This window comes from Varroa destructor, unplaced genomic scaffold (genome assembly GCF_002443255.2).
Source record: "Varroa destructor unplaced genomic scaffold, Vdes_3.0 BEIS01000005.1, whole genome shotgun sequence".
In the NCBI taxonomy this organism is placed as follows: Eukaryota; Metazoa; Arthropoda; class Arachnida; order Mesostigmata; family Varroidae; genus Varroa; species Varroa destructor.
The window spans coordinates 39,334,499-39,359,256 of NW_019211458.1; the positions used below are offsets into that span (position 1 = coordinate 39,334,499).

The window sequence follows — 24,758 nt, forward strand, 5'->3', positions numbered from 1 at the left end:
TTTCGCCTACTAACGTCCTCTCTTTCTCTACGATGTTATCCCATTGCTAGCAGGGTGCGTGTTATAGCAGTGCTGTGCACTCGGAAACCCGTCGTCACCCGTCCCTACACGGACCGATTTTCGAGGACATTCTTAGTCAACTTTCCCACTTTTATCTGCCTGTCTTTTTCGTGGCTGTGCTTCTGAGCGAAAATCGACATTTACAATGGGCGCCGGAAAAATGCTCGAAGACTGCGGCACCATCTGGCTCGAAAAGTACAAATATGTCGAGGCCGAAACCCGCTACTACCTCTGGCTACAGAAGAAGCTCTATGGGATCGATATCGAGGTGAGTGAGCTCGACAGTCTGCCGAATGTCTATGGGAAATAGTGGCAGTGTAGATAGTTTAAGCATCGTGAAAAAATGAATTGGCCTTAATAACGTGTGATCGCTAGCGTATTATGTGACTCATATGATACGTATTGTGTATCGCCGGACTCCTTTCAATGGATGGGATCCCCTCCCTATTCGCAGTGTGTGGGGAAACAGTTGAGTCATCATACCTCCCCGTATCTCACCCTAAGCCCATTCATACTCAGAGATTGGGTTTAGCTACGTGAAACTCCAGTCGCCGGCAATGTGTTAGCGAATTAGCTGACAGTCCTGCTCGGCCAGCTGGTGATTACGATTTCAGCCACTGTTCGATTCAACAGCAAGGGGTGGTGATAGCCTGCTTTGTGTTAACGAAAAAGGCTCTTTGTGTCCTTGTGTTGTTACTGCGGCTCTATGGCTGCTGCTGTTAACGCTGCCATTGCGGCTGTTTGTGGAGAACTGGTGTCCTGCCGCCGGTGAACACGTGCTAGCACAACGGCGGACGTGGAGGTAGCCATGACGTTTTTACAGGTAGACCTTAACTCTCGGTCCAAGGTAAAAAATTTAAGCGACTAGAAGCAGTGAGCGGCGTTAACATTTTAAAACTGATTTTAATACTGGAAATAGTGGTAAACTTTATGAGCTTTTTTTTGTATAACGGTGTTTGTATGTATGTGTGTGGGTGCGTGTGTCAGCATCTCGGGCTTATGAATTATCACCATATTTTATTTGTTCTATGGTTGTTGTATGGTTAAGTGTTGGAACGAAAATGACGTTTTTAATAAAAACGTGTCATTGCCTTAAATTTTAAGCTTAATTGACAAATTAGCAGTGTATTGATCGAATTGACACGTAACTCTGGTCGTAATATGTTGTCGCTGGAAAATATTTAATGATGAAGTTCTGGATCGTAATAAAATTTTGTGGGGTCTGGGGACGTTATTAACTTACGAACCGCTATGTTATTGTGGAGCTATGATATAAACTTATAAGTTTGTATCATGGCTCGGCAATAGCTATATCATAGCTAATTATTATAAGTTTTAGCAAATATATGACCTATATCTTGTTCTGATATATATCTCGCCTATTCAGTTATAATAAATAAAATAGATAGTGGAATCACTGTTGGGCCTAGCATATCAATCTTTTCGTTTTTTAACTAGGGTTGTCCTCTCAAGCCACGCGTTTTTGTCATCAGCGATATATCTCTATGCGATAACACACATTTACACTTCGCGAGAGAGATAGTAGACCTACGATGCTTGGATTATGATTAAAGTTAGTCCACTATATTGTTACTATTAGGACGTGCTTTTTTATTTCGCCAAACAGTATTTAGTTTCAGAGTTTACTTAGCCAACCTCGCTATTATTGAGGATGGAGTTTTGTTCAATTACTATTGCGCGACTTTGCGAGATTTCGTAAAAACAAGCTTTAATAAGGCGGTTCTGTAAAAATTAAAGTTGAGCAAACGGCGTCATGTCAGCTTTGTTTGTCTGTCCTACAAGCATGTACTCAGTGGGGCTCTGAAAAGTTCTTATTATTGTTACCGTGGGTGATTACTTTCTGTGCGAACGTATAAATCCTGTAGAATTTGTGTGCAGGCTTGTTGCTACATGTCGCTGTTTGTTGTTGTTGTTGTTGTCGCTGCTCGTGAATCGTCTCCGTTGATGCTGTGTTACCGTGTACTTGTTGTCGTTATTGTTGTTGTCGAGTGATGTGAATACAATTGGCGAGGGGAAACAGTGCGAGTGAGTTTTGTTTGGTGTTTTTGTGTACTGTTGTATTTTTGGCAGGATACTGCGGTGCCACGTACTTCGTCTGCTCCATCCCCATCCTTCTCCGCGCCCCTGACTGCATCGAGCACAAGTAACAAAACGGCAACGCTACCGAATCCACCGTCGTCAGCAGCACCACCAGCAACAGCGGTAGCAGCAGCAGCAGCAGCAACAACAACAACAACAGCAGCAGCAGCAGCAGCAGCAACAGCAGCAGCAGCAGCAACAACAGCAGCCGTAGCAGCAGCAATAGCAATAACAACAACAACAACAACAACAACAACAGCAGCAGCAGCAGCAGCAGCAACAACAACAACAACAACAACAGCAGCAGCAGCAACAGGAACAACAACAACAACAACAACAACAACAACAACAACAGCAGCAGCAGCACCAATAGTCCCAAAGGGTTCGACACCTCTCTCCGCTCAGATTGCCGGCGCCCGACAGCAGATAAGAGAATCGCTCGCAGTGAGTAACGAATCTGCCAGCTCCTTTACCGTCAACCTTTCCGCCCCTTCCACTACTACTGCCACCACTACTTCTATTAGTAGACAGTCATCAGCTTGTGGTGTCCAGGCGGTTAGCTCCTGCCGTGCTGCTCAGGCACCTTCAACCCATGTATCTAACAACAATAGCAACTCGAAGGCGGCTGTGCAGCCTTGCGCCGGCTGCACTCAACCACCCCGCGCTGGTTCGGTGGTCCGTCACGCCAATTCGTGCCCAGCCGTCGCAACCCCACAGCCGCTGCCGACTAATGCTAAAAAGAAGCGCCGACATCGAAACCGCAGCCGACGAAAACGTTCGAAATCGGCGCGCCCGAGTTCATGTTGTCAATCGGTGTCACCGGGAAGCATGTCCGTGGCCTCGAACGTCAGTTTGCCGCCTCGGGCCCAAGGGGTAGGAGAAGGTGGAACAAGTAGACACACGCACGTCCAGCGCCGGTTACAGTTTCAGCTGAAAACGCCGCCAGACGGCGTCCTCTCTCGCGGATGGGGGTTTGGCAGTTTCAACGCTGAGACCAAACTGCTCTGGGCGGTGTTAAATGTTATCGGTTATTTGAGTTCTCTTGCCCACAGTCCTGCATCAATCGGTTGACTTCGTTAACAGTAGACGTATTCGTCTATATTTTGGTTCGGTTCTGGTTCAGCCATTATCGTTGAACAACTGAGTTCAATGTAATCAGATCGCACTTTTTTTGTTGCGCGTTGTTATTTGCATCGTTTCGTTAAACTTATTGAGTTCCTTTTAGCTTTTCTTTCTGCGGGCCGGTACAGCTGATTAGAACTCAAGTACAAGGCACTGTCTCGATAGTCAGGGACGTACTTTCATTTCTTTCGCTGTCATTTAGCGGTCAAACCGGGAATGCTCGAAAGCGGGATTGTTTCTATGCATTTTCACTCCGTTCAGTTTAGTGATATCTCAGGTATTCCAGTTAGCCGGTTGGTTCGATTGGAAGCAGTTATTGGCCGTATCGGATTTGTGTTTCTGTCAAGCGCTTGCGTTGCTTGTGTACCCAGTTGAGTTAGTAATCGCATGAATTTAGATTTTACGCTGATTTAGATGCTTACGTTATATCGAAATCGTGGCAATGGCGACACGCAGTTGCATAATAATTGAAAATTAATTTTATTTGGCTCAATTTTTCGACGTTCTATTTAGCTTGAAAATACTATTTCGTTTATTTGGTTAACTTTTGATTTTTTTTTGTTGCTTTGAATTATGTTTAAGACACCATTTCGAATATCAGTGCTATTTTGTTAACTTCTGTCAATACGACGATTTCAGGGCGGCGATATGGCCACGACGCAGCAAGTAGAGGAGCTTAGGAAGAGTAAGTTTCCACTTTTTTATGCTAAACTATGTAAAAAGAATTCGATTAAAATGGGGTTCGATACCGGTTGAATGTTTAACGGACATGTTTCGTAAGGAGATAGCTACTTATAGACTAAGCAGTGCAGTGCACACGATTTGACATTTGCCTCCACTTCAGTGTTTTTTTTTTCGGATAAACTAGATCGCTAGGAGAGCGAAAATAAAAGAAAATGACAGAAATCATATCGTTTGACGCTTACGTGGAACTGTTGTTTTTACCTGTTTTCAGCTGTGGACTACCTTGTCGATGCATTGAAGAAAGTTGAACTAAGAATGTCTACTCTCGAAGAGGCGTGTTCATGTGGGACCGCGCAGAGAGCTGACGCAAAGCTCGCCACCGTACCCGCCAAAGAGATACCAAAGGCACCCGTAAAAGAAGATGACGATGACATTGATCTTTTTGTATCCGACGATGATGAAGAAGCCGATGCGGTCCGCCAGGAAAGGTCAGTAGAAGCGCATTAACATAGCGTTATCTCTTCTCTCACTGAGTTATACGGGGTGAACCTCTGTGCTCTATGGTATGTAACTGCAGACTTTCATAACTGAGAATCTCGAATGAACTTAACGCTGAACAACAATGGCAATCCTATACCCGTAATTTGTATACTTTATTAAAGAGAACCTTCGCTACCAATAAACATGCAGTACCAGCATACCTCTCTGTACATGCAGTGTCGTAAAAAGGTCACTGTAAGAAAAATTAACCTAGTACAAGTCTGAGATAGAATACGGTGATTTTTTTCTACAATATAAACACGTCTAAATGTTTTTTCGCAGGCTGAAAGCGTACGCCGAGAAGAAAGCCAAGAAGCCTGCTATTATCGCTAAGTCATCAATCGTTTTAGACGTCAAGCCGTGGGATGACGAGACTGACATGAAGGCACTAGAGAGCTCTGTCCGATCAGTCGCGATGGATGGACTTGTGTGGGGAACGTCGAAACTTGTGCCGGTCGGTTATGGCATTAACAAACTACAGGTCGTCTGCGTCGTGGAGGACGACAAAGTTTCTATCGACGAACTAACAGAAAAGCTGACCGAATTCGAGGACTACATTCAATCCGTCGACATCGCCGCCTTCAACAAGATTTAAGAAGAAAAGGCCAAATTGTCTGTCTACGGCAAGCAACCGTATATAACCGTTAATAGGACAAATTCGACATCCACCACTTAACTGACCACATAAATGCAACTTTAGCAATCAAAAAAAAATCAAGAAAAAAACAAAATACAAAAGACGTAAGCACTACGAATGTTTCTTGACGCATTTCGTCAGGTGCGTCAAGATGGTCAGACACAGTTGGATAAGTCTAGCTTTGTCTATTATGGTTACAAGCACTCCTGGCATCCTCTGATGTTCTCTCATTATAATAATAACTCGTTTAAAAATGTAGAGCGAGCAACTGACTCAAGCGCGAAGCTCAGAAGGAGATGTATGACCAGCTAATTCAAAATAAAACTGCTCTTCATGATGATCCAGCAAACGAAGAAATTTTTGCTAAAAAGAATGCGACGAAAAAAATTAAAACTTTTTAAAATAAGGACCCCTTTTATGTACATCGCTGATTTTACGTTTTAGTTAGATATCTAGTGTGAACCAGCGGTTTGGCGATTGAAGAAATATTACTTCAAACGATAATCACTTGAATGCTATGAATAAAAAAAGCTTTTTGTCAGAAACGCTTTATTATCCTTGTTGAACAAAACCATTGATTGGTAAAAAAAAAACGTTCCTTGAGTAACTAATTGGCAATATTTAGCGATCTTCGACATTTGACATGACAAGGTAAACGACTAGCTTATTGCAATCTGCGTTTTTAAGGGTCATGACCTTTCTAACTTTATTTATTTCCAAAAAAACATCAAAATCAATCACCGAAAATGTTTTTTAGCACTTTTTTTTAGTGGTCCGGTTGTTACTATTGCACGTTTCCGATCATCAACTTCGATGATTCGATTTTTCTACAGTAATCTGGTAGACAATATAGTCGAGAATAATTACACGCCTTGAATATTCAAATCGTTTTTCCAGTGAGAGCGACATTGATGTAAAGCACGGAGTAGTATCTATTGGTATTGTATAATATGGACATTGCCATTTTCGTCACGTGCTCTCCGACGTAACCGAACAAGATTACAACAAAATAATGGCCAATCTAAAAAAAGCAAAGTACCAAATAGGTATATCCGTCAGAAAAATGTGGATATACACGTATTTTGTTTACGGACTTGACTAGGATACATACGATTCATCTGAAGATGATTTTTGCAGAGTCGAAACAGCCCGCAGGTGATTTTCTTTCGTTGTCGATAACTAAGCTTTATTTAGTAATTGCGAATAATAGGATATTAACACTCCTGTTAAGCTGCTCAAATGTTCCACTTTTAAGCGAAGCACAATTTCGAATTATAATAAAGATTTTAATGGTAGCCTGCCCAACACGGTCTTGACTATTCGTCTTTGGTAGTGGCTTCGCCTTCACGAAAGAGGTATGATGGCATCATACTGGTACGTTGCTGTCGAAGACATGACGATTGAGTCCTAGTCGATCGGTCGGTTTCTTCCACGCCTGATGTGTGACTCAGCTGTAAACATAATTTGTTTGAGAAGACTCTGTGGCGACAGATTGGTCTGAGCTAAAGTGAATTTAGCTCCGGAATCAATCGAGAAATATCTATAGGCCACGCGCATTTTTCGAAAGCATTTTATCAAATCAAGACGTTATTACAACTTTAAACTAAAAGCTATTAATTAACGGCAGTATTAATTGGTCAGGCAAGACCAACTGTTCCAAACGATCCACAGGTTTTATTTCGTTACGAAGGTAAATGTCTTTCTAATATCTTTGCTTTGCTTTGCAAATCAAACCTGCTAAAAGGGACGGAGCTAGTAAAAATAGGAATGGTGCATCTCTCAAATCCTGAGCAGCAGAACCCAAGTTTTCAAGATGATGGTGCGCGAACATTAAATATAATTGTCATCAGAAGCGTCATCCTCGTCATTGTCGTAACGTTATTATTATTTACAGTTAGCGCAATTATCAGTTTGTAGGGCGCGTGAAATGCAAGTATGTTATCAGATACAGTTTTTCCAGTTCAATGAAAGGATAAACTTCTGATGCGATACGCTTAGAACCAATTTGATTTGCAAATATTAAATAAAATGCTTATACGTACTGCAAATTAATGGGGATTTATTATGAATGAAATAATATTTGAATTTTTTTAATCGTTTGTTATTGTAGTCATTTTAGTATGTAAGACCATTCTAAACCTGTCATCTACGTACGTGGCTGTACTTCGTCTTTTTCTTACTTAATTTTAATGCCTTTGACATTGGAAGTATTATGCTAAGAAAGAGTTTACTAAACAATATTGAAAAGTGGTAAATAGTTTTCCTATGTCCGTCCTAAGATTCTTACCAAATTTCTACATAGGCTTTCCATATGTCGTGGTTATCTCGAGTTGTTCGATAAAGGGTGAAGTTCCGCTCATAGTAATAGAAACATTGATTTTCCTGTAAACTGGCTAGGACGGGCCACAAATCAGAACACATATTTAGTAGTATCTACATTATAATAATCGAGCATTTCCATACCTTCTAGCGTTGAGTGATTATGTAAACATATAGTCTTGTAATATTTCATAGAATAGTTGACTGCATTTAAATGCATTCAGAATCAGAGATAAGGCGATTTTTGGAGCGTGCTTGAAGCTCCGGTGTTCAGAGGTAAGATTTACGAGCGCAATTCCTTTCCGTCACAGCCTATTCACATCTCACTCTTAGGGCCGGTTAACTGAACCGTTGAGGTCGAGAGACCGAGTTTTGGCATGTCTAATCCCCGTTTCCACGAAGACCTTTTGTCTAATGATTTTGGCCGATGGCCAATAGATTATATTCATCAATTATCTTCTGAAGTGGTGTCGTAAGTATACGGTGATGTAGCAATAAACATGAACAGTGAATTACTAAATGAAAAAAATGCATACTGTTTTTCTAGTTATAGTTAAAGTTTGTGAAAAACATGTTGGAACAACATTGTCACTTCAAGTTTGAATATATCCCATTAATTTTTTTTGCTACAAGTTAATTTCGAATGTAACTTCTACCTACATATTTTTTGCAAACATAAATATAGGTTTTTACGAAGTCATTCTCATAAGATCTGATACTGTTTTTCTGTTTTCATTGTCGTTTATATATATATATATAACAACTTCATTTTTTGTCCTTTACTTGAAGATTTCGACGTCGAAATAGTACCACTTCATATAGGTGGTGTTTAGCAGGGCATTTGCAACCACCATGAGGATGTCGCAAGCCTGAGAAACGTTACCAGCGGAAGGCGCGCCAATGTATTTAAATATTCTGAGGTTACATAAAGAAGCCGACATGATGTGTCCGTATCAGCCCCTCGCCGCTGGGTAATTCTTTTAAATTAGCTGTAAAGTTAGTAGCTGCTAGTGGTAGATTTCGTGCTATAAGGTTCGCGCAAATTGGACCCGGTTCTGTGTTGTTGAATCGTTGAACTGTTCGCAAAAGGAATTGTCGGGCCAGATTTGTCAACCCCGCTCCTTTTCAACTTTGGGCATAAACAGAACCTTTCAAGGAGTTACTCCATCTAGAGACAATGCTTAGATACTTCAGTAATCGATGCGACTTGTCATTAACAAAGATGTGTTGCCAGGTGCAATTATCGACAACGACAAATTCACAGAGATGTTAGAATGAGTTATATGTCATCTTAAGTTGAGACGGCCCACTTGCAGAAAGTACGTTGAAAGAACAAACACTTCGTACAGCAAAACAATTTGTAAAAGTAGATTATTTTACTTTCTCATCATCTGCGTATTACTTACCGACCTTGGCGTACGAAATCATCAAATAAAATAAATCGAACAAAGGTCTAATTCTGGGAGCTCAATTTTGAAAAAAGCAGAACATTTTTCATTTACAACAGTTAATGATTCTGGTCGCGTAACGGATTGAATCAATTACGTCTCCAATCGAGCATACTCTCTCTCCCACCGTTTTCAAATAACGAACTCAGCCATGAAGAACTGCCGCATGTTTCGAAGGGCGCATGAAAGAGCTTGAATTAGCGGTCCCGATCTTTCTACGGAAAAAATTACAGCCCGAACAGTCGAGCCAGTTTTAGTAAAGTATTCAGAGTTCGGAGACCGAAAAACTGTCTCCCCCCACCAGCTGATTCACCCCACTTAATATGAAGACTTATTTTTTGTTTAAGGCAATAGCTTAGACTGCAAAGGCCTTGGATAGAAGAAAGCAGGGGTCTTTGCTTGAAGCTTAGTCAAGGGCACATCCTACGCACCTCATGTAAATCACAAAAAATACGTGAATACTTTTGAAGACGATTGGTAAAAGTATAGATAGTAGCTTTTAAGCAAGGATCGTACTTTGGTTTCGTTAATGAGCAGCTGGTGGCTCTCTATTGGCCCGTTTATATCATTCAACGACCAGCCATAGATAGGAAGGTTTAGGCATGACTTAAAGTCCGAGTAGAGGGCATTTGAGCAGACAGCCACTCCTTTCAACATCGCCCTAGGTCTATGCAAAGGTACCTTCTGTAGATTCGAGCACTTTTACCTGGCATTGAACAGTTGTTTTTATATTAATAATGTATAATATTCTCCACGTCCCGAGTTTCCTGTCTGGTGACGGCAATGTCACGCTTTTCCGTTTAAACGTCTTGATCGAGGGCCAAAAGCCGTGTTACCCATCTTTCAATCAAACAAACTGAAAATCTATGAAAAATCAGTTTATACTAGCATCTACTGTGAGTTCGTTCTCAGCGTTTTGACATTGAAACAGTTCAGTTCAATACTTTCTTTATTCTTAAGTGAGCTAGCATCAAAGTTAACTGGATATAGCGGTAAATAAGGTATAATAAGTTTCAATTTTCCTACAACACATAGGGTTATCTAAATTCGACTTTTTTTTTTTTCATAAATAGTTTATCTGAACAGATGCTGCAATGATATTTTTTCGTGTGCTAGAAGTGTCGTTCCTGACGGCCATGTTTAACCCATATAAGCATTATTTACCGCGATTGTGTCTCCACGTAAACCACTCACTAGTCATTTTCCTTCTTTAGTCCGCAAGTAACTTCTTTCTAGGAAGCGTGCAATATTGCTAGATGCAAACTTACTGAAGTAACGCTCGAACACGCTACATACAGAGACCTCCAGCGGAATTAAATTTCGGACTGATAACTTGGCTAAAAGTGCTAAAACTAACAACGACCAATAAGTACAAACGTTGTAAAAGAGCGCAAAGAGTGTTAAGAAGACAAATCGTTATCTGAACGACTTAATTGGTGTTACGCTTTTCAAAGCTATCGCTAATTTCTATATACAATATTTTAGTGTATTAAAAAATAGCTTTTTGGGCCATTTTGATTATTTCTGAGCCCTTTAAATAAACAAAAACAGGTTTATTGAGAATCATCCAGTCTGTTTCTTGGGAATCGAATTTTTCAAGAACCACATGAAAACACATTGTGTAATAACTAATCTTGGCCCAAATTGCAAAAAATACGCGTTGTTTTTTTGCCATTATGAGTCTGTTGTTGTTTTGTTCTATAATGAACTAGTTTTCTTCCGGTATCGAAAATATGGAATAAACGCATTCCTGCCACAAAAGGATGCCTGCCTAAACTTGAACGTTAGTCCCAGTATACTACACCACAGGTGCAATAAAACAAAGAAACAGTATAAGCTTTTATTTCGCAGCAGTTACACTAACTTGATTCATTTATGACGTAGCCTACCTAACTCAGATACGCAGTTGAATATTTATTAAGTTAGAAAAAAAGTGTGTCTTAACATCCATCTGCGTTTGTCTTGACTACCAAACAAATTCAGACTCACAATCATAGGGAAGCATTTGTTTTAATTCGATGAATATTTGATTTTATATATCAAATGAGGTGTAGAACCTAATCCGCTTGAAACCTTTAAAGAGTTTGCCTGCGTCTACTGTAATTCATAATTATACGTACGTATCACGGACATGGTTTAGTATCAAAAATATTATATATATTTATAAATGAATGATACATTCTTTGCTAGTGATGGCCACTGCGGTCACACGACTGTTGTTATAGATTCTGCAGAAATCGAGTTTCTATTGTGTTTTTCCGTAACGCGCAAGTAAGCTTACCGGATGGTGGTAGTCTTTAAGCGTATACATGAATCGCGAAAGGTGTCGACGACGGCAGATTACAATGGCCTGTGACGATCGACTTTTATTTTATTGCCAAGCAAAAAATCAAGTTATATGGCCACCAAAAGGTCTAAATCTATCTTAACGCTACTGCAGTAGATATATTATTTGAATTTTTTCTAAATTCACTCTAAAAATGAGTCCTATTATCCCATCCGAAGATTAATTAAGAACACCAAAAGAGAACTTTAGCAGTATTTTTTCAGGTAAAAAAGTCGACTTTTCTAATTTTCGTCGAAGTATTTTGAGTTTCTATTCCAACTTAGTATCTTATTACAAAAAAAAAAGGTATTACTCGCTTTATATCGTGCTTCAGTCATTTTTATGTAACATTTTAGCTTGTTACTTTTATTCTGTGACAACACTAGTATGAATTACGCATAAGATAAGTTATCTCTGGTGTAACAGGTATTCTGGTTGCTATCTCTTTAATTGTAGGTTTAAAGCTTTAGAAAATAAGGGCTTTACGAAGAGATTGATTTCAGCTTATTATCATTACTAAGTTCATCCAATCAGCTCCTGCAAATACGCTATATGTTTCTACATGTGCTATTTTATATCTGTGAATGCCAATAAGACCGGTTAGAATCGCATTGGTAAACAGCAGATACACCAAGGTTTGCTTATGCTGTTGAGGCGTAAATGTTTATTTTACCACTCATTCAAGGCTGTTAACTTAAGGTCTATGCTAAAACTTAAATGTCACAGCGAATAGCAATAATCAATACGACCAAAAACATTGGCTTGTGGTTTTCACAAGTTTTTTGGCATCTAGGACAGGGTGCGTACAATTGTGCGTGATGAAGGTGGAAAAAAATTTACCAGGTCTACATGAATGAATCCGAGGATACGTTTGTGTTTAGATATGAGAGGACGCTTGGTCGGTGTGAACAGAGTTTTTTGTAAGGGAACTGGAAGTTGATAACTGTCAGGAAGTCGAAATCGGACTTCATTTGGAGAAATATTGCTTGCTCAAGTACTTTTGTTCATTCAATTTTCCTTGTTATCTATTTGACGTTGATTTGAAAAAGCACGATCTCAATTATTGAGTAGTTTGTACATTAATCTCGTTAACTTTAATCAATCTTCGTTTCGATTTTGTGAGAAGGGCAATGTATTATAGTGAAATACGATTATAAACAGAGAGAAGTCATTGTTTCAAAGACTCTCAGTCTCTCGGTATGATATCTTATTTCTGGAAGCCTCACATAGAGCTTCTGTAGAAAGCAATTGCAGCGAAGGCAGGGCTGCTATCCTCCAACGCTGAATTCGAGTGAACAGTTTTTAGGAAGCTTCCTTGCTTAATATCCGTTGACATGCCCAATGGGCTACACAAGGTGGTGCGCTTTTCAAGATAGAAAAGCGGGACGGTATTTGGCGAATGAGGCCGTACAACCTGATGATGAGAAATGAAATAATAATAATCAAATTTGATGCCGTGCGGACGCTCATGCGTAAAAACCTACGTAAAAAGTGCTATCTATACCGGGACGTATGGGTTGAATCTCTGACCGAATATCTGACCACTTGGTTTCGCCTTTAATTTCTGCAGTTTATGGGCTCTTACGTGCGCTACTTCGTGTCCGGTAGGCTTGTTAATACCGTCTAAAAGCTGGAACGTGATTCTAAATTCAAAGGGTGTGACTCATTGGGATTGCTTGTCTAAGATATTAAAGAATGAAATAATTCTTTATTCAATCGGGCTGTCCGGAACTGTTGAAATTTCCATCATTAGACCTTAAAACCAACAAGTGAGAACATCGAGTCTTTAGTTACCTATGAGTAGAAGCTTATTGGGTGTTATCATGGGGTAATTAGATTATAAATAAAAATATCGCTTAATTCTGAAATTCAGTGTTTGATGATTACATTTCTCGTTCTTAAAAATAAAAGCGCTGATGAACTTTGTTGGGGGTTGGTAGAAACGCCGGCCAAGGGATACTCTAGCGTGTGTCACTCATGCAATTATTTTACAAACAGAAATTAGGAAGTTGAAGGCTACAGGGGGGTGACCGTTTCTTAAGACCTTGTATGGCAAATGAGTTTCTGAACGATATGGACAACGGCCAATGCGTTCCTTGTCAGCTTGATATGGGATTCCTCAAGGCATGTCTTAAACACGACACTAAAGATTAAAAAAAAGACAATAATACGTTCTTCGTAAAATGAATTCAAGGTAAATGAATATACGTGCCTCATGCTATAGGGACAATTCTACAGCCGTGTTATCGGCAGGCAAAGAGCCGTTTGAAACACGCCGTCGCCATAAACCAAACCAGCTTCCTGTGCCGCCGACCAGAAAATCAGATGGAAAAATGGGATTTAACGGAAGAAAAGCCATACTGATGGCAGCGATGACTAACGCAGGCGTAAGCTCATGCCCCTACTTGAAATGGATACAAAGAACATTTGATACCACGAGTCAGTGTCATCTAATACTGCTAGATATCGAACTCTTGAAAAGTTTCATGGGTGTTTGGCATACGCAGTCTATAATACACTGCGGAGTTACGTACAGCGATAACGTGCTAGTTGCTGCCGTACTTCAGTCATGCTTTGGAGCGTATTCTACCGACGATTTTCCTAACCTAATCGATAAAATTAGGTCGATAAACCGCGAGTGTACGGATGTTGTGAACCCACCGAAGCGTTGGAGTAAGGGAGCGAGCGAACACCTTACATTTACCAAGATGTCATTATTCCACTTTATATAATTTTAATGTGACCCAACTTTCTCGACTTGTCATGTAGGCCCGAGTAACCTAATATAATATTCTCTATATACGACCCACGCTGACGTTGGCGAAATTTAAAAGCTATTAGCAACTATGGCTTAGTTCGTGGCTATAAAAAGTTTGTGGACGCAATTACACCGTGTCGACTAGATTCTTTTTTATCTTTTTTTTTTTTTTTTAATAAATAGAGGACTCGAATTTTACATGTGCTGACGCAGCTCGATCTAATACGCATGTAAGGCGTTAGAGTTAGGATCTTTCTAGTAGCCATTAAGAACATACCTGTTTACCTGTGTTGACTATGCAGAAAACAGCCTTCCTTTTATAGTCCGCTGATACGTCATCGCTACTAGTACGGCTTCTCTGTACCACGAACGTTACTTACTGTGTAGTTACACAATGTCCTTGACCTGGTAATTTTAATTTAATTGATGTTTTTCCAGGTTTTCTAATAAAGATTATATGTCCTAGTGCGTCCGATGCATTCAAAGAATCGTATAGATTGTATATTGACAGTTGGCCAAATGTGGCGTAAAACGAATTTAATCAAACGATCTTATCTAATTACCGTTATGAGGATTAATTTGCCTACCTGTACCGACTCAATATAAAAACATTATTTTACCTTTTTTTTTTTTTCTGTTTCTTAACACATAGCAGAAACGAATCAGTTTATTATGCATTATTAACTACTGTGTGTCTGTTGATCGCTTTATAGTGGTGTAAGGCTGAAAGCTCGCATCTACTTCTTACATTATTATCAAACGTTTACATAATGATTAATAAAGAGGCGGTGGTGCGTATGATCGTTGTTTCATGCACAACGGACATTAAACGAAGGTGCTTCGAATTTCGGAACTAAATTACAATAGAGGTCTGGATAAAACAACACAAGCGATAAATCACTAAATAGCATCGAGTCTTGACCGATAATGCTTCTCAATGGCGGTGTTTTATTCAAATTTTGTATGATTTCGCGAAAAACGGCTGCCGGGCTTGCTGTCCGGAGCTGTGTCCGACAGAGTTCAGTGGCTCCAGCTTCCAAAAGTGAAGGAATTGGTATTATTTCTGTAGTCTGTTAATAATAGATCAAGGATCTTTACGAATCCATGAACTCTCACATACGATTCGGCTTTCGCATTAAGCTATTATAAGCATCTTATAAACCTTCCGAAACCGGATAATTATTTTAATCCGTTCCATTTAAATTTTTTTCCCCTTATCTGCATGATTGAAGATCCAGCCCTTTACTTGTACTTATATCTCAAAGTTCGTTCCAAGGTCACAATTGCATTGTTAACTTGAAATCATAGCATAAAATGTAACATATACTACGAGCTATTTTCCAATGAAAATGGCGTCTGATTGGGTGCTTGAACAGGCTTTAACTTGTCTGTAACATACACATAAATAACCTATGTACAAAGAATATATCAGCAATATAGTATGACTTACCTAATATCTGCAAGGAACAGCACTAACTGAATTGCTTTTTACTCAGCTAAATCGCTAAAAGTGCTTAGAAATAGAGCGGAACACCCAAAAGGTTCCTGCATACGATACACTCAGGGATTTTTTGATATATCGGTTTATCGACAATGTATAAATCATCTTTTCTTTTTTTTTAAATAGGTGATTTTAGAGTCATCTATTTGAGCTAGTATGAGCTGCTTCAGCGTTGCTTTAATTTGACAGTAGTAGACGTTCTAAAGGTGCTATGATGCCTTCGTTCAGACTTCAGATAGATAGCCTCGACAATCAATAAAAGTTCTGCGAGAATTCGCCTTATTTGCGATGAAAGCATGAAGGTTCATAGTTAAATAGTAACTATGCGCTGTTGGTAATCAAGATGCGTTGTTGAAATAAATGACTTAAAGATAGTTCTGTCAGTTTCGTTTAAAGAATTTAAACCGTTGGTTGTAGTGCTCGATTATGGAAAAAGCAGATTAAATCAGTGGCAAAGTGGGTCAGGACCTGGGCATGAGTAGCCATCATATTATTGAGGAAGTAAACGCAAACCACCGCGGCACTTTTCAACCATTTAACAAAGACTGGCTACAGTAGAGGCACGACTATTACATGCCACCCGCAAAATGATTTGCTCGGCCGTATTTTCGTCTGCGAAATTCGCTACGCATAAAAATGGAATGATGTTTCAAAAACGTTCGATCATAGATATAAAAAGTTGATTACATGCGACAATCGTACGCAAATGAGAAAAAACGTGCCCCACTAACTGTCGACCCAATGCCCAGACCGGCGCCAAACGCGGTCATGCTATGTGTTCGATGAGAGTAGAAGGATGAGCCGTTGCCGACCGGTCAAACGATTGACGCGAACCTTTATTGTCAACAGCTAGCAAGACGACAATAGTAAGCCATTGTTTCCCCCGCACAGACCGAATTTTGCACAATCAGACTATTAGTTCCTCCGGTTTTTGCTGAACTTCCTCAATAGCTTTAATCTAGTTTCGATGGAAGAACGCTAAAACGCACAAAGGCGACACAACCTCTTGCATAAAAGTCCCACAGTGACGGAATTATAGCATTCCCAAAAAAACGGCAGACGGTTATCGATTGAAATAGCATATTTTTTTTTTAAATACAAAAAAAATATTTGCTTCAATTTTTCACCGCTAACACTTTTTGATGGAGGTACACCTGATGGTCAAAGATGAGTTAGCTGATTACGACACATGATAACCATTAGACAGAAACACTCGTATTCACTATACTATTCGAATTGCCCTTGTTACATTAAAAACAGTTAGATTTTCGAAAATTGCCCATTATGTCGGACCTACGCGGCTTTATGGGGAATAGAAGCTGACACAACTTTTGCCATTAACGTTTTCTGTGAGCGAGACGCTTAACAAACTGAAATCAATGTTTAGTTTTGAAAATGGGAACATTGCTTCCATTGGGAACATTGTGTTACCTTCATTGGGGCCGAATTTATAATCAAGAGATTCAAGTTCACTAATTTATAACGTATTTCTAAGTGATTCGGTCAAATGGACACTAAATCAAGTTAGCTGTTCGATTTGGTGTCCCTTTGATTGAATCAAAGCTGCTCCTATATTTCAAAGTAGGATTATCGAAGTGCAGAAGATGAACAAACAATACAAAAGTAATTATAGAAACGTGTTAAACATATCAATCATGCTTTGTTTACTGACTAGGCAACGACGATTTTGACAAGCCTCTTTTAGTCAGACTTCCCTGTTATACATAAGGCCTGTAAGTGGAAAATTGAATCGAACAAGACACTAGTGGGTGTATTTTTAAATAGAGGGTATTTTAATCATTATCTGCAGTTTATATTACAGCTGCTTATTTTTAGGCCCGTTTAATGATGTCGCACCTAGCGGATTGTCCTTAAAGGAGTGTAACGCAAAAATTTAGGACCGCTATCACTAGTCAATAATCTACAGTCGCTTCTATCTGTTTTGGTGTTGCACTCAAAGCGCGATAGCCCTAGGGATGTGTATCACTAGGACATTACCGAGTAATCCGAATTCAAATCCCGTTATGAAAACTGTCCGTCTTGCTGAGATACCCGCCAAATTATCTGATTCAATGATGCCGAACCCAATTCCGAGCTCAGTTTTCCTTCAGATATTCCCTCTGACCATGCTGATTGCATCTACTAAAAGTACCGGTTGTTTCTAGCCCAATCTCCTATAAGATTTATCCAAATAGATACCTATATTTTACTAGTGCTGCGACAGTTTGGGAAAATCAGTCTCTGATTGAAAGGGTCAAAAGTCGCTGGCACAAGCCTATATAATATACAATATAGTACACGACTAGCTTTATTGAGCCAGAGCAGAATCAGCCAATGCAGAAATAACAGGCTTAGCTCCACGGCGTATACCTTACCTGAAGCTAGAACGAATAGCAAGTGACTAGATTATTAAACGCATAAAATCTATATAAAAACACGTGATGGTGTTTTCAGTTACTCTTTTAGAAACAGACGTATTTGTAAGACAAGTGTGGAAGCGGATGATTGTAACACGCGATAATGAACATCAAGGTGTTCTTTCGAAAGAATCAAGAATTAGGGGCTGTCACGAAAGAGAAGTATGGCAAAGAAACCGCACACGTTGCCCAGACGAGGTAAATGTTGTTCAGATAAACGGAGCTCAGTGAAAACACTTGATTACGGTGACCCCAGCAATCCTAAACAATGTAAGGTAAGCGAGGGCACAAAAAGTATGGCAAATATTTCGTTTGAAATTTTGGAAACGTTATTACGTTTCCTCTATGTGAGTATCATTTTTCCCTAGCTGAACCCCACCCGGCTCAGGGTGCTTCAAAATTTTCCATGTCGAGGATCTTTTGGGCGCTACTTTAGGAAGTCATGAGATACGCGCGTGCTCGGCTTACTAGCCGAACAGTCTCTATAGGCGCCTCCGGCATTGTTGCTAGCAGTTTTCTCGACCCATCCAGCAACGCTCTCTTCTGAAAAGACATTCGCGTGGATGCCCGGATTCAAGCTACCGACTGGTGCCAAACCAGCCTATGAAAGCTGATATAGCAGTTGCGTTGAAGTCCTTTCAAACGCTAACCAATAAAGCGGGGCGGCAAATAGAAAAGCAAGCTGCTTTTAGGGTCCAATGAGAGGCTCCCGTCATAGCTTAATGGGCAAAGCATTTGCTTGCTAACCTGAGGGACACACTGTGGTGTAGGTTCGAACTGGGGCAGGGCCGGACTTCGTTTCGCGCTGGGAGCCAACCGCCTCCTCGCATGCCTAACGGCGATACCGAACGTAAAGAACGAAGTAAAACATAGAGGATCTGATGAAAAATAAGACGTGAGACTTCTAAGAAAATAATGTCGTTTAAGTTCGCATCTTCGAGTTCAAGTCAGTAACTAAATAATGTGGACAGTGACAACAGTAGCCGGAGGCTTCGCGACAGAGACAACCGTAACAGTCGTCCTCTTTCCTGGCTCGTTGATTTTTCGGCGATGGCTAAATGTTTACAAACAAACTATGCTCAGCTTCACTTTTTTTTTTATGGCAGCCTCTATATATATATATATATATATATATATATATATATACAATTTTCGTTTGCTTTGTTCCCAGTGGTCGTGCCAGTTGTACGGGTACCCCGATACGGGCCGGACAGGGGGTAGACCCGTGGGTTGCACTGCAGAGTGCAGCTGCAGGAGGTAGAAATGTAGATTGTTTCCACCTTCTTTCTCTCGAAATCTCCACCCACGCGCGACTCATCTGCGCTCCCGCCTACCTGTTTTGGTTCATCGGCCTATGTAGTCGTGTGTCTGTGTAAGCATCGTCGTACTCATCTACTTTAGCTATCTGGTTGGGTAAGCGGGAAGCGTACTTCACGTCCTCGTTTTCATGCATATATTATTATTCGCCATGTAACTATGCCTGAGTATGCTCGTTTTCTACGATGAAACGACCGAGGTAACGGGCACGCACACAGAGGACCTGGCAACGATGCGACATAAGCAAAAGATGTCGCTGCAGAAAAGGACTGCTGCAACCGCCACGCTGTGATTCTTCTGATTGAACTAATGTTCGTTCAGTGGCGACGACCATGGCGACGATGATGACAGCAGGGACAATGATGGTCCAACATGCGTTCCCTGCTACCGCTTCGCGTTTCCATTAATCGGAACATATTTCCAGTTGTCATGTTATAGGGAAAGATGTAGTCGGTAGTCGATCGCAAGTGAACCGTTGTGCGCATGCTGGAAAACTTCTTGTCAGAAGGGAAGAGAAGGAGAAAGTGTCTGCCAAGATCTTTTCTTTCTCCTCCCTCTGACGTCATCACGTTCCACCCTTCACCCCCTATTTTTTGTTGTAATGCACGGACGCGTTGTTGGCATCGTCGTAGCAGCCACGGTAGTATCAGCACTTTGAGTTGGTAGTAAGGGTGCTGCTGCTGCCGCTGTTGTTGGTTTGTGCCGGCGCGGAATTGATGTAGCGCTTGTTCCACGGCCTTTTGCTTCTGCGATATCATGAACCCGTGCAATGCAGGAAGTTGCTAACTTTTATTCCAGTTTTGTTCGTTTGCCACTGCATAAAGCCAAGATGAGATCTGTTCTGATCTGTCTTGTACTCTGTTCATCAATACCGGCGGTGTGCGCCATTGTGCGCACAACGGGAATAGGTTGAAGCACTGCTTGAAACGTCGGCCTGCAGGCAAGCTAGCAGGTCGGGAGGGAGGGAGGGAAGCTTTGCTTGTCGCTGCCCGTTGACTGTCGGCTGGTTGCCAACTACTGTCGGAATACATCCTTTGCGCATGCGCACGTCCGTCCGGCCGGCCGGCGAGCAGCCTCCGGAGCAGACAGAGCGCCGTTCCGTAGTGCCTCTGCTCTAGTCCGGTGTTTCGTTTCTCCCTGTTTCTCCCCGTGAGATTCGAGGCGCGGGCCGGGCCATCAGTCGAGCTTGGCCTATCGGGCTTGAGTGAGCTCACCTTGCTGTCGAGGGCTTAGGCTGTCCTACAACACGTAGGGGCCTAAGCGCGCCTCTCGGGACTAAAGTGCGAACAACGACAAACTCCATATGACCGCATATATTTATTCGCAGCTCGTGATTTCGCCAGATATATAAAATTTTCAGTGTTGAGGTAGTTCTTCGTAGTGCTACAACCACTTCTGTAATTTTTCTTCAGCAACGACGAGCTTAAGAACAAAGAAACGCAGAAGAAACAGGAAACAACAAATTATCCATAAATAATAACGACTTCAATGACAATAACTGCGCGGTGATACGGTTACCTTACTTATTCGTTATAGTTGGCCAGTGCCATCAAAGGAATACAATGTGAGAGACGAACGAACAAGCCCAGCGATGATATCAAGTCGCGGCTAAAAGATTTACAAGAACTTTTCGCGGAGCCACAGAAAACAGACGAGAAACTCGACGACAAAAAATAGTTTAAATAGAATAATCAGTTCATTTGTTATTTAAATTCACTGCCGTCAATGCTTGCTTATTACTACTTCTACTGCAGCTATTGTTACAATGGCGCCAAGGTGAAATAACTTTGCCGTAAGACGTCGCACCCCGAACTGCCTCCGACTCCAGGGGACTACGAACCTTAAAAAGTACATAGTGTTACTTGTATTTGTTAGAAAGCAAACAAGAACAGGGACGTCGGAAACAAACAGGAAGTACGTGAGAGTGAGCTAAGGAGTTGCACAGAAATATAGTTCGAAAAGGCACCAAGGCATTCAAGTAAGTGAGAAAGTTAGAAGTTACTTATACTAGAACTACAGCACTAGTGTAACTACAACACTTGCTCGCATTCTATGTACTAGTGCTATTTTCTTCTATCCAGCTAAAAAGTACATTAAAGTAAATTTCATAAAGTTCGTACCCTGCGAGCTAGTTAGAGGCAAGAAAGAAAATAAAAACAGAAACTATCATATAGAAGCATAAAGAAGGAAACAGAGAAACAGCGAGCGAGGCCCACTCTCTTCCATTTCATGTAGATGAGGATCAAGCAGACCTCAGGATTACCCCAAACAAGGACAAGCCGAAAAGAGTGGCGATATCATTCAGGAATAACGCTAGTTGGAACAAATAGTGACAGCGTCGGCGGCGGCGGCGGCGGCGGCGGCGGCGGCATCGACGGGAACAAAAACAGAAACGACACCCAGCAACGTACAACGTTTGTGGCAACGACAAAGACAAAAGTCGCTAACGTCATTACAGAAACGCCAACGACGAACGTAACCTTATTACAACTAACAAGAACGATCGCAAAGTCAGCAACGTTTCGCGCGCAAGAGACAGTAAACAAAACGTCAGATTGCAATGAAAGCTAACCATGCGACAATAACAGGACTAGCGCAAAACACGCGGTAAGTAAGTAGCTTATTGATCAATTAAACTTATCCTATACAGTATTTGAGCGCATTTGTCCGGTACCTAGTATATGTGTGTTTGCAGTTTCCTTATGGGTGGACGAAACTTGGAAAAAGTTTCATTGACTATATAACTGCACATCCGCGCTCGAGGTATATGGAATCCTTATTGACCGTGTTTAAGAACCTATGTAAACGTGCGAACTTGTAATAATTTTTTTTTTCTGAAACGGTATTAGTGAACCTTTTGCGCGAGCTGAAGCAGAAGTCCGCTTACTACCAAATTGTTAAAGAGTACAAATTTAGGGAACTATGTGTATTAGCGTTAAGAGAAAGTCTCGAAACGTTTTCATGGTCCCAATTTCGGGTCATTAACTTTCAAGATCGTTTCACTTATCCAAAAGATAGCATTTTTTGCTCTAATTTGACGCACATCGTCGAAAAGAATAGTTGAAAGAAATGGCAATACTTTACGTGTTATACCTTGGAAGATTTTTTTCTGTCTTTTAGTTTAGATGGAAACCAGACATGTTCAAAGCCGTTTTCCCTGCTGGGAGCGATCTTTGCTTAGCATAGGTCGACAGACGGCAATTAATAGCTTAAATAGAATAGGGCACATCCAGCATCCGAACATCGTAATAAATAACTCGACATTACAATCCGTTTTTTCTGTGTTATAGTAGTAAAATATAAATTGGCTAGTACCGTTCGTTCTGTCACTGCGTGAAGTTTTCTTTTGATGTTTTCATGATCGGTGTTATTAATGTGGTTCTCATTGTGAATGCCGATGAGGTCTCCGACCTCAATGATAATGACAAGTTCTCAGATCAACAGTTCTCTATTCGTGTTATGGACAGATGCAGTTTCGTCGACCGTGTCCATTTTCGTCTCTATGTTACGGAAAACGCTTTGCTTCGCACAGTAGAAGCGGCTGCAAGAGGTACTAACGCGATTGCCCGATTGAAAACTCGCCACGGCAGCAGAAGATGAGCAAGTTCTTCCACTCGTTCGCTGCGATCGCTCTGCGAACTTTGTTTTTCCATATCTAATCCCTGTCTGTTCCTAGCGTTAAATTCGCGCTATTCTTGTATTTGGACCTCGTCTGTTGCCTTACTTTATTCACTCTCATACCTCCACTACCTATCCGCATCTATGGGAGTTTGTGTTGTTTGCGAATGCCGACCAATTCAACCGCTTTCTTCGTAACGTTGTCTTCATGAGATCTGTGATTCCTGTTTTTAACGCTTCGAACTAATGAATGATATGTCACGTTCTATCAACTGCTGCGATAACGACTAGTGCTACAGCCGTGGGCAAGAGTTTGTCAGACAACACCATATAGCCTACGAATATTTAAAGCAGCGCGAGGGAAAAAACATCTCGGACTGTAGCAGCAACAACGCAAAGAGATCAAGTGAAATTACCACCGTCGTTCGATGGTTTCAACCTTCAGGTTGTAACCGTCGTAGAGTCGACACCGCGGCTGCTTGTCTACCCAGAAAGTGGCACCCAATGTTACAGATGGGAATAAATTGAACGGGTTGCCAGCCCGGACGAGCTGCACGTTGCTTGTGAAAGCATTATACGTTCATGTGTGATTTTCTCTAAATGTTTTTAAACTGGATACAGAAAATACGTGCATAAGTAATATAAAGACTAACAAACGAAAGTACTACAATACATTAGGTATCAAGTAGTTCTATGATAGGCTGTAGACAAAGACAAAAGAACCTAGGCATAAAGGGATGAGTGAAGGAGATCCATGAAAAAACTCACACCCCACTAATACAGTCTCTCAATAGAGGTTCGTGGCTTACCTCTGCTTTTGTAGCCATTGTTGTCGTGGTAGAGAACAACGATAAACGGTGGCCATGGCAGCACAGACGGGCATGTTCACTCTGTATTTGGGGTGCTAACAGTTCTTCCTCTTCTTAAGAAAATATACGAGCTATTGACTGACCGACTGACTGATTAAGGAAGTTCTATATAACTAGTAAAGTTTTAGGCCGTAGGTAACAATGGAGTAAGTATTAGGCCCGCAGTCCCGTCGTCTCATCAGGAAGAAGAAATTGCATTACTTTTTTCCGTGGCAATCTGATGGATGTTTTTCTATCACGGTGAGGTGCAGCTAGACGGTCCGCTGACGGTCATCGTCCAAAGGTCGCCGTGTAAAATGTTCCGCTAACAGACAGACACAGGCGACATTTTTGTCCAGGAATAGACAATCAGGCAACAACAAGACGTGAAATCAGCCACAGATAACACAGATTGGTTCGCTGATTGAGCATTGATTTATCCTTATTTTCTGAGGAATGCTTTATGTAGGCTATTGAGAAAAAGAAGGGCCGTTAACCCAAATTATACTGGCACGAAATATTTCATAACTGAATCTCACTGTCTCATCACTGCCGACATTCTATTTTTGGGGTAGATTTACAAGACAAGCAGCAGATGCCCCGGTATAAGCAGCTGGAAATCTACAAAGAAAATCGCTGCTCTCTAAAGTCCAGTATATGTGTAACAACATACTGTGTTATAAATCAGAATTGGTCAAAACGCCGTCACGCCTTGTGCACAGAAACCAGCTCGCTGCCATAAAAGCTAAATAAGCTTTTCTGTAAGACTTTTTATTCTGAAAAGCTAGACCTTCAGATCATGTACTGCGATACCGTTCAGGATTCGAATTAACTGGATAATTTTATCGCAGCATAAACGGTATTTGTGTTTTACAGATCCCACGATATATGCTTCATGTTCAAAAGCGTATACGCACAAGGCATATATTGAAGGACTATAAAGGCTCATGCCGTTAGGAGCGATCTTAAAACAACGGCCAAAACCTGTATTTGCACGGAACAAGCGCAATTTGTATATCACTTCTGTGTTTCAAAATATCAGTTCTCTGTAAAAATAAGTGTA

At 40.9% G+C, this 24,758-nt stretch overlaps 2 protein-coding genes across 6 annotated transcripts in view; one reads left to right on the top strand and one right to left on the bottom strand.

Moving 5' to 3' along the window:
* The first annotated feature begins 58 nt into the window (after positions 1-58).
* On the top strand, positions 59-5,688 carry LOC111250832 (elongation factor 1-beta-like). Of its 4 annotated transcripts, none has more exons than XM_086989942.1 (5): positions 59-328; positions 2,152-2,604; positions 3,922-3,967; positions 4,238-4,454; positions 4,789-5,688. In XM_086989942.1, the coding sequence occupies exons 1-5, from the start codon at positions 206-208 to the stop codon at positions 5,099-5,101; spliced, it is 1,152 nt and encodes a 383-aa protein (XP_086846068.1). In that variant the 5' UTR covers positions 59-205; the 3' UTR covers positions 5,102-5,688. The 4 variants fall into 4 exon arrangements, with proteins under 4 accessions (XP_086846068.1, XP_022662393.1, XP_022662397.2 ...); XM_022806662.2 differs by lacking the exon at positions 59-328 and adding an exon at positions 440-907; XM_086989943.1 differs by lacking the exon at positions 59-328 and adding an exon at positions 444-883.
* Positions 5,227-24,758, bottom strand: part of LOC111250837 (uncharacterized) — a 182,166-nt gene continuing 162,634 nt past the window's right edge. The window contains exons 3-4 of one of the 2 annotated variants that reach the window (XR_015328216.1): positions 7,431-7,532; positions 5,227-6,594 (exon numbers count right to left, since the gene is read on the bottom strand). The gene's annotated coding sequence lies outside the window, so the exon portion shown is untranslated. Of the gene's footprint in view, positions 6,595-7,430; positions 7,537-24,758 lie in introns of both variants that reach the window. The other variant, XR_015328214.1, reaches the window with a different exon arrangement.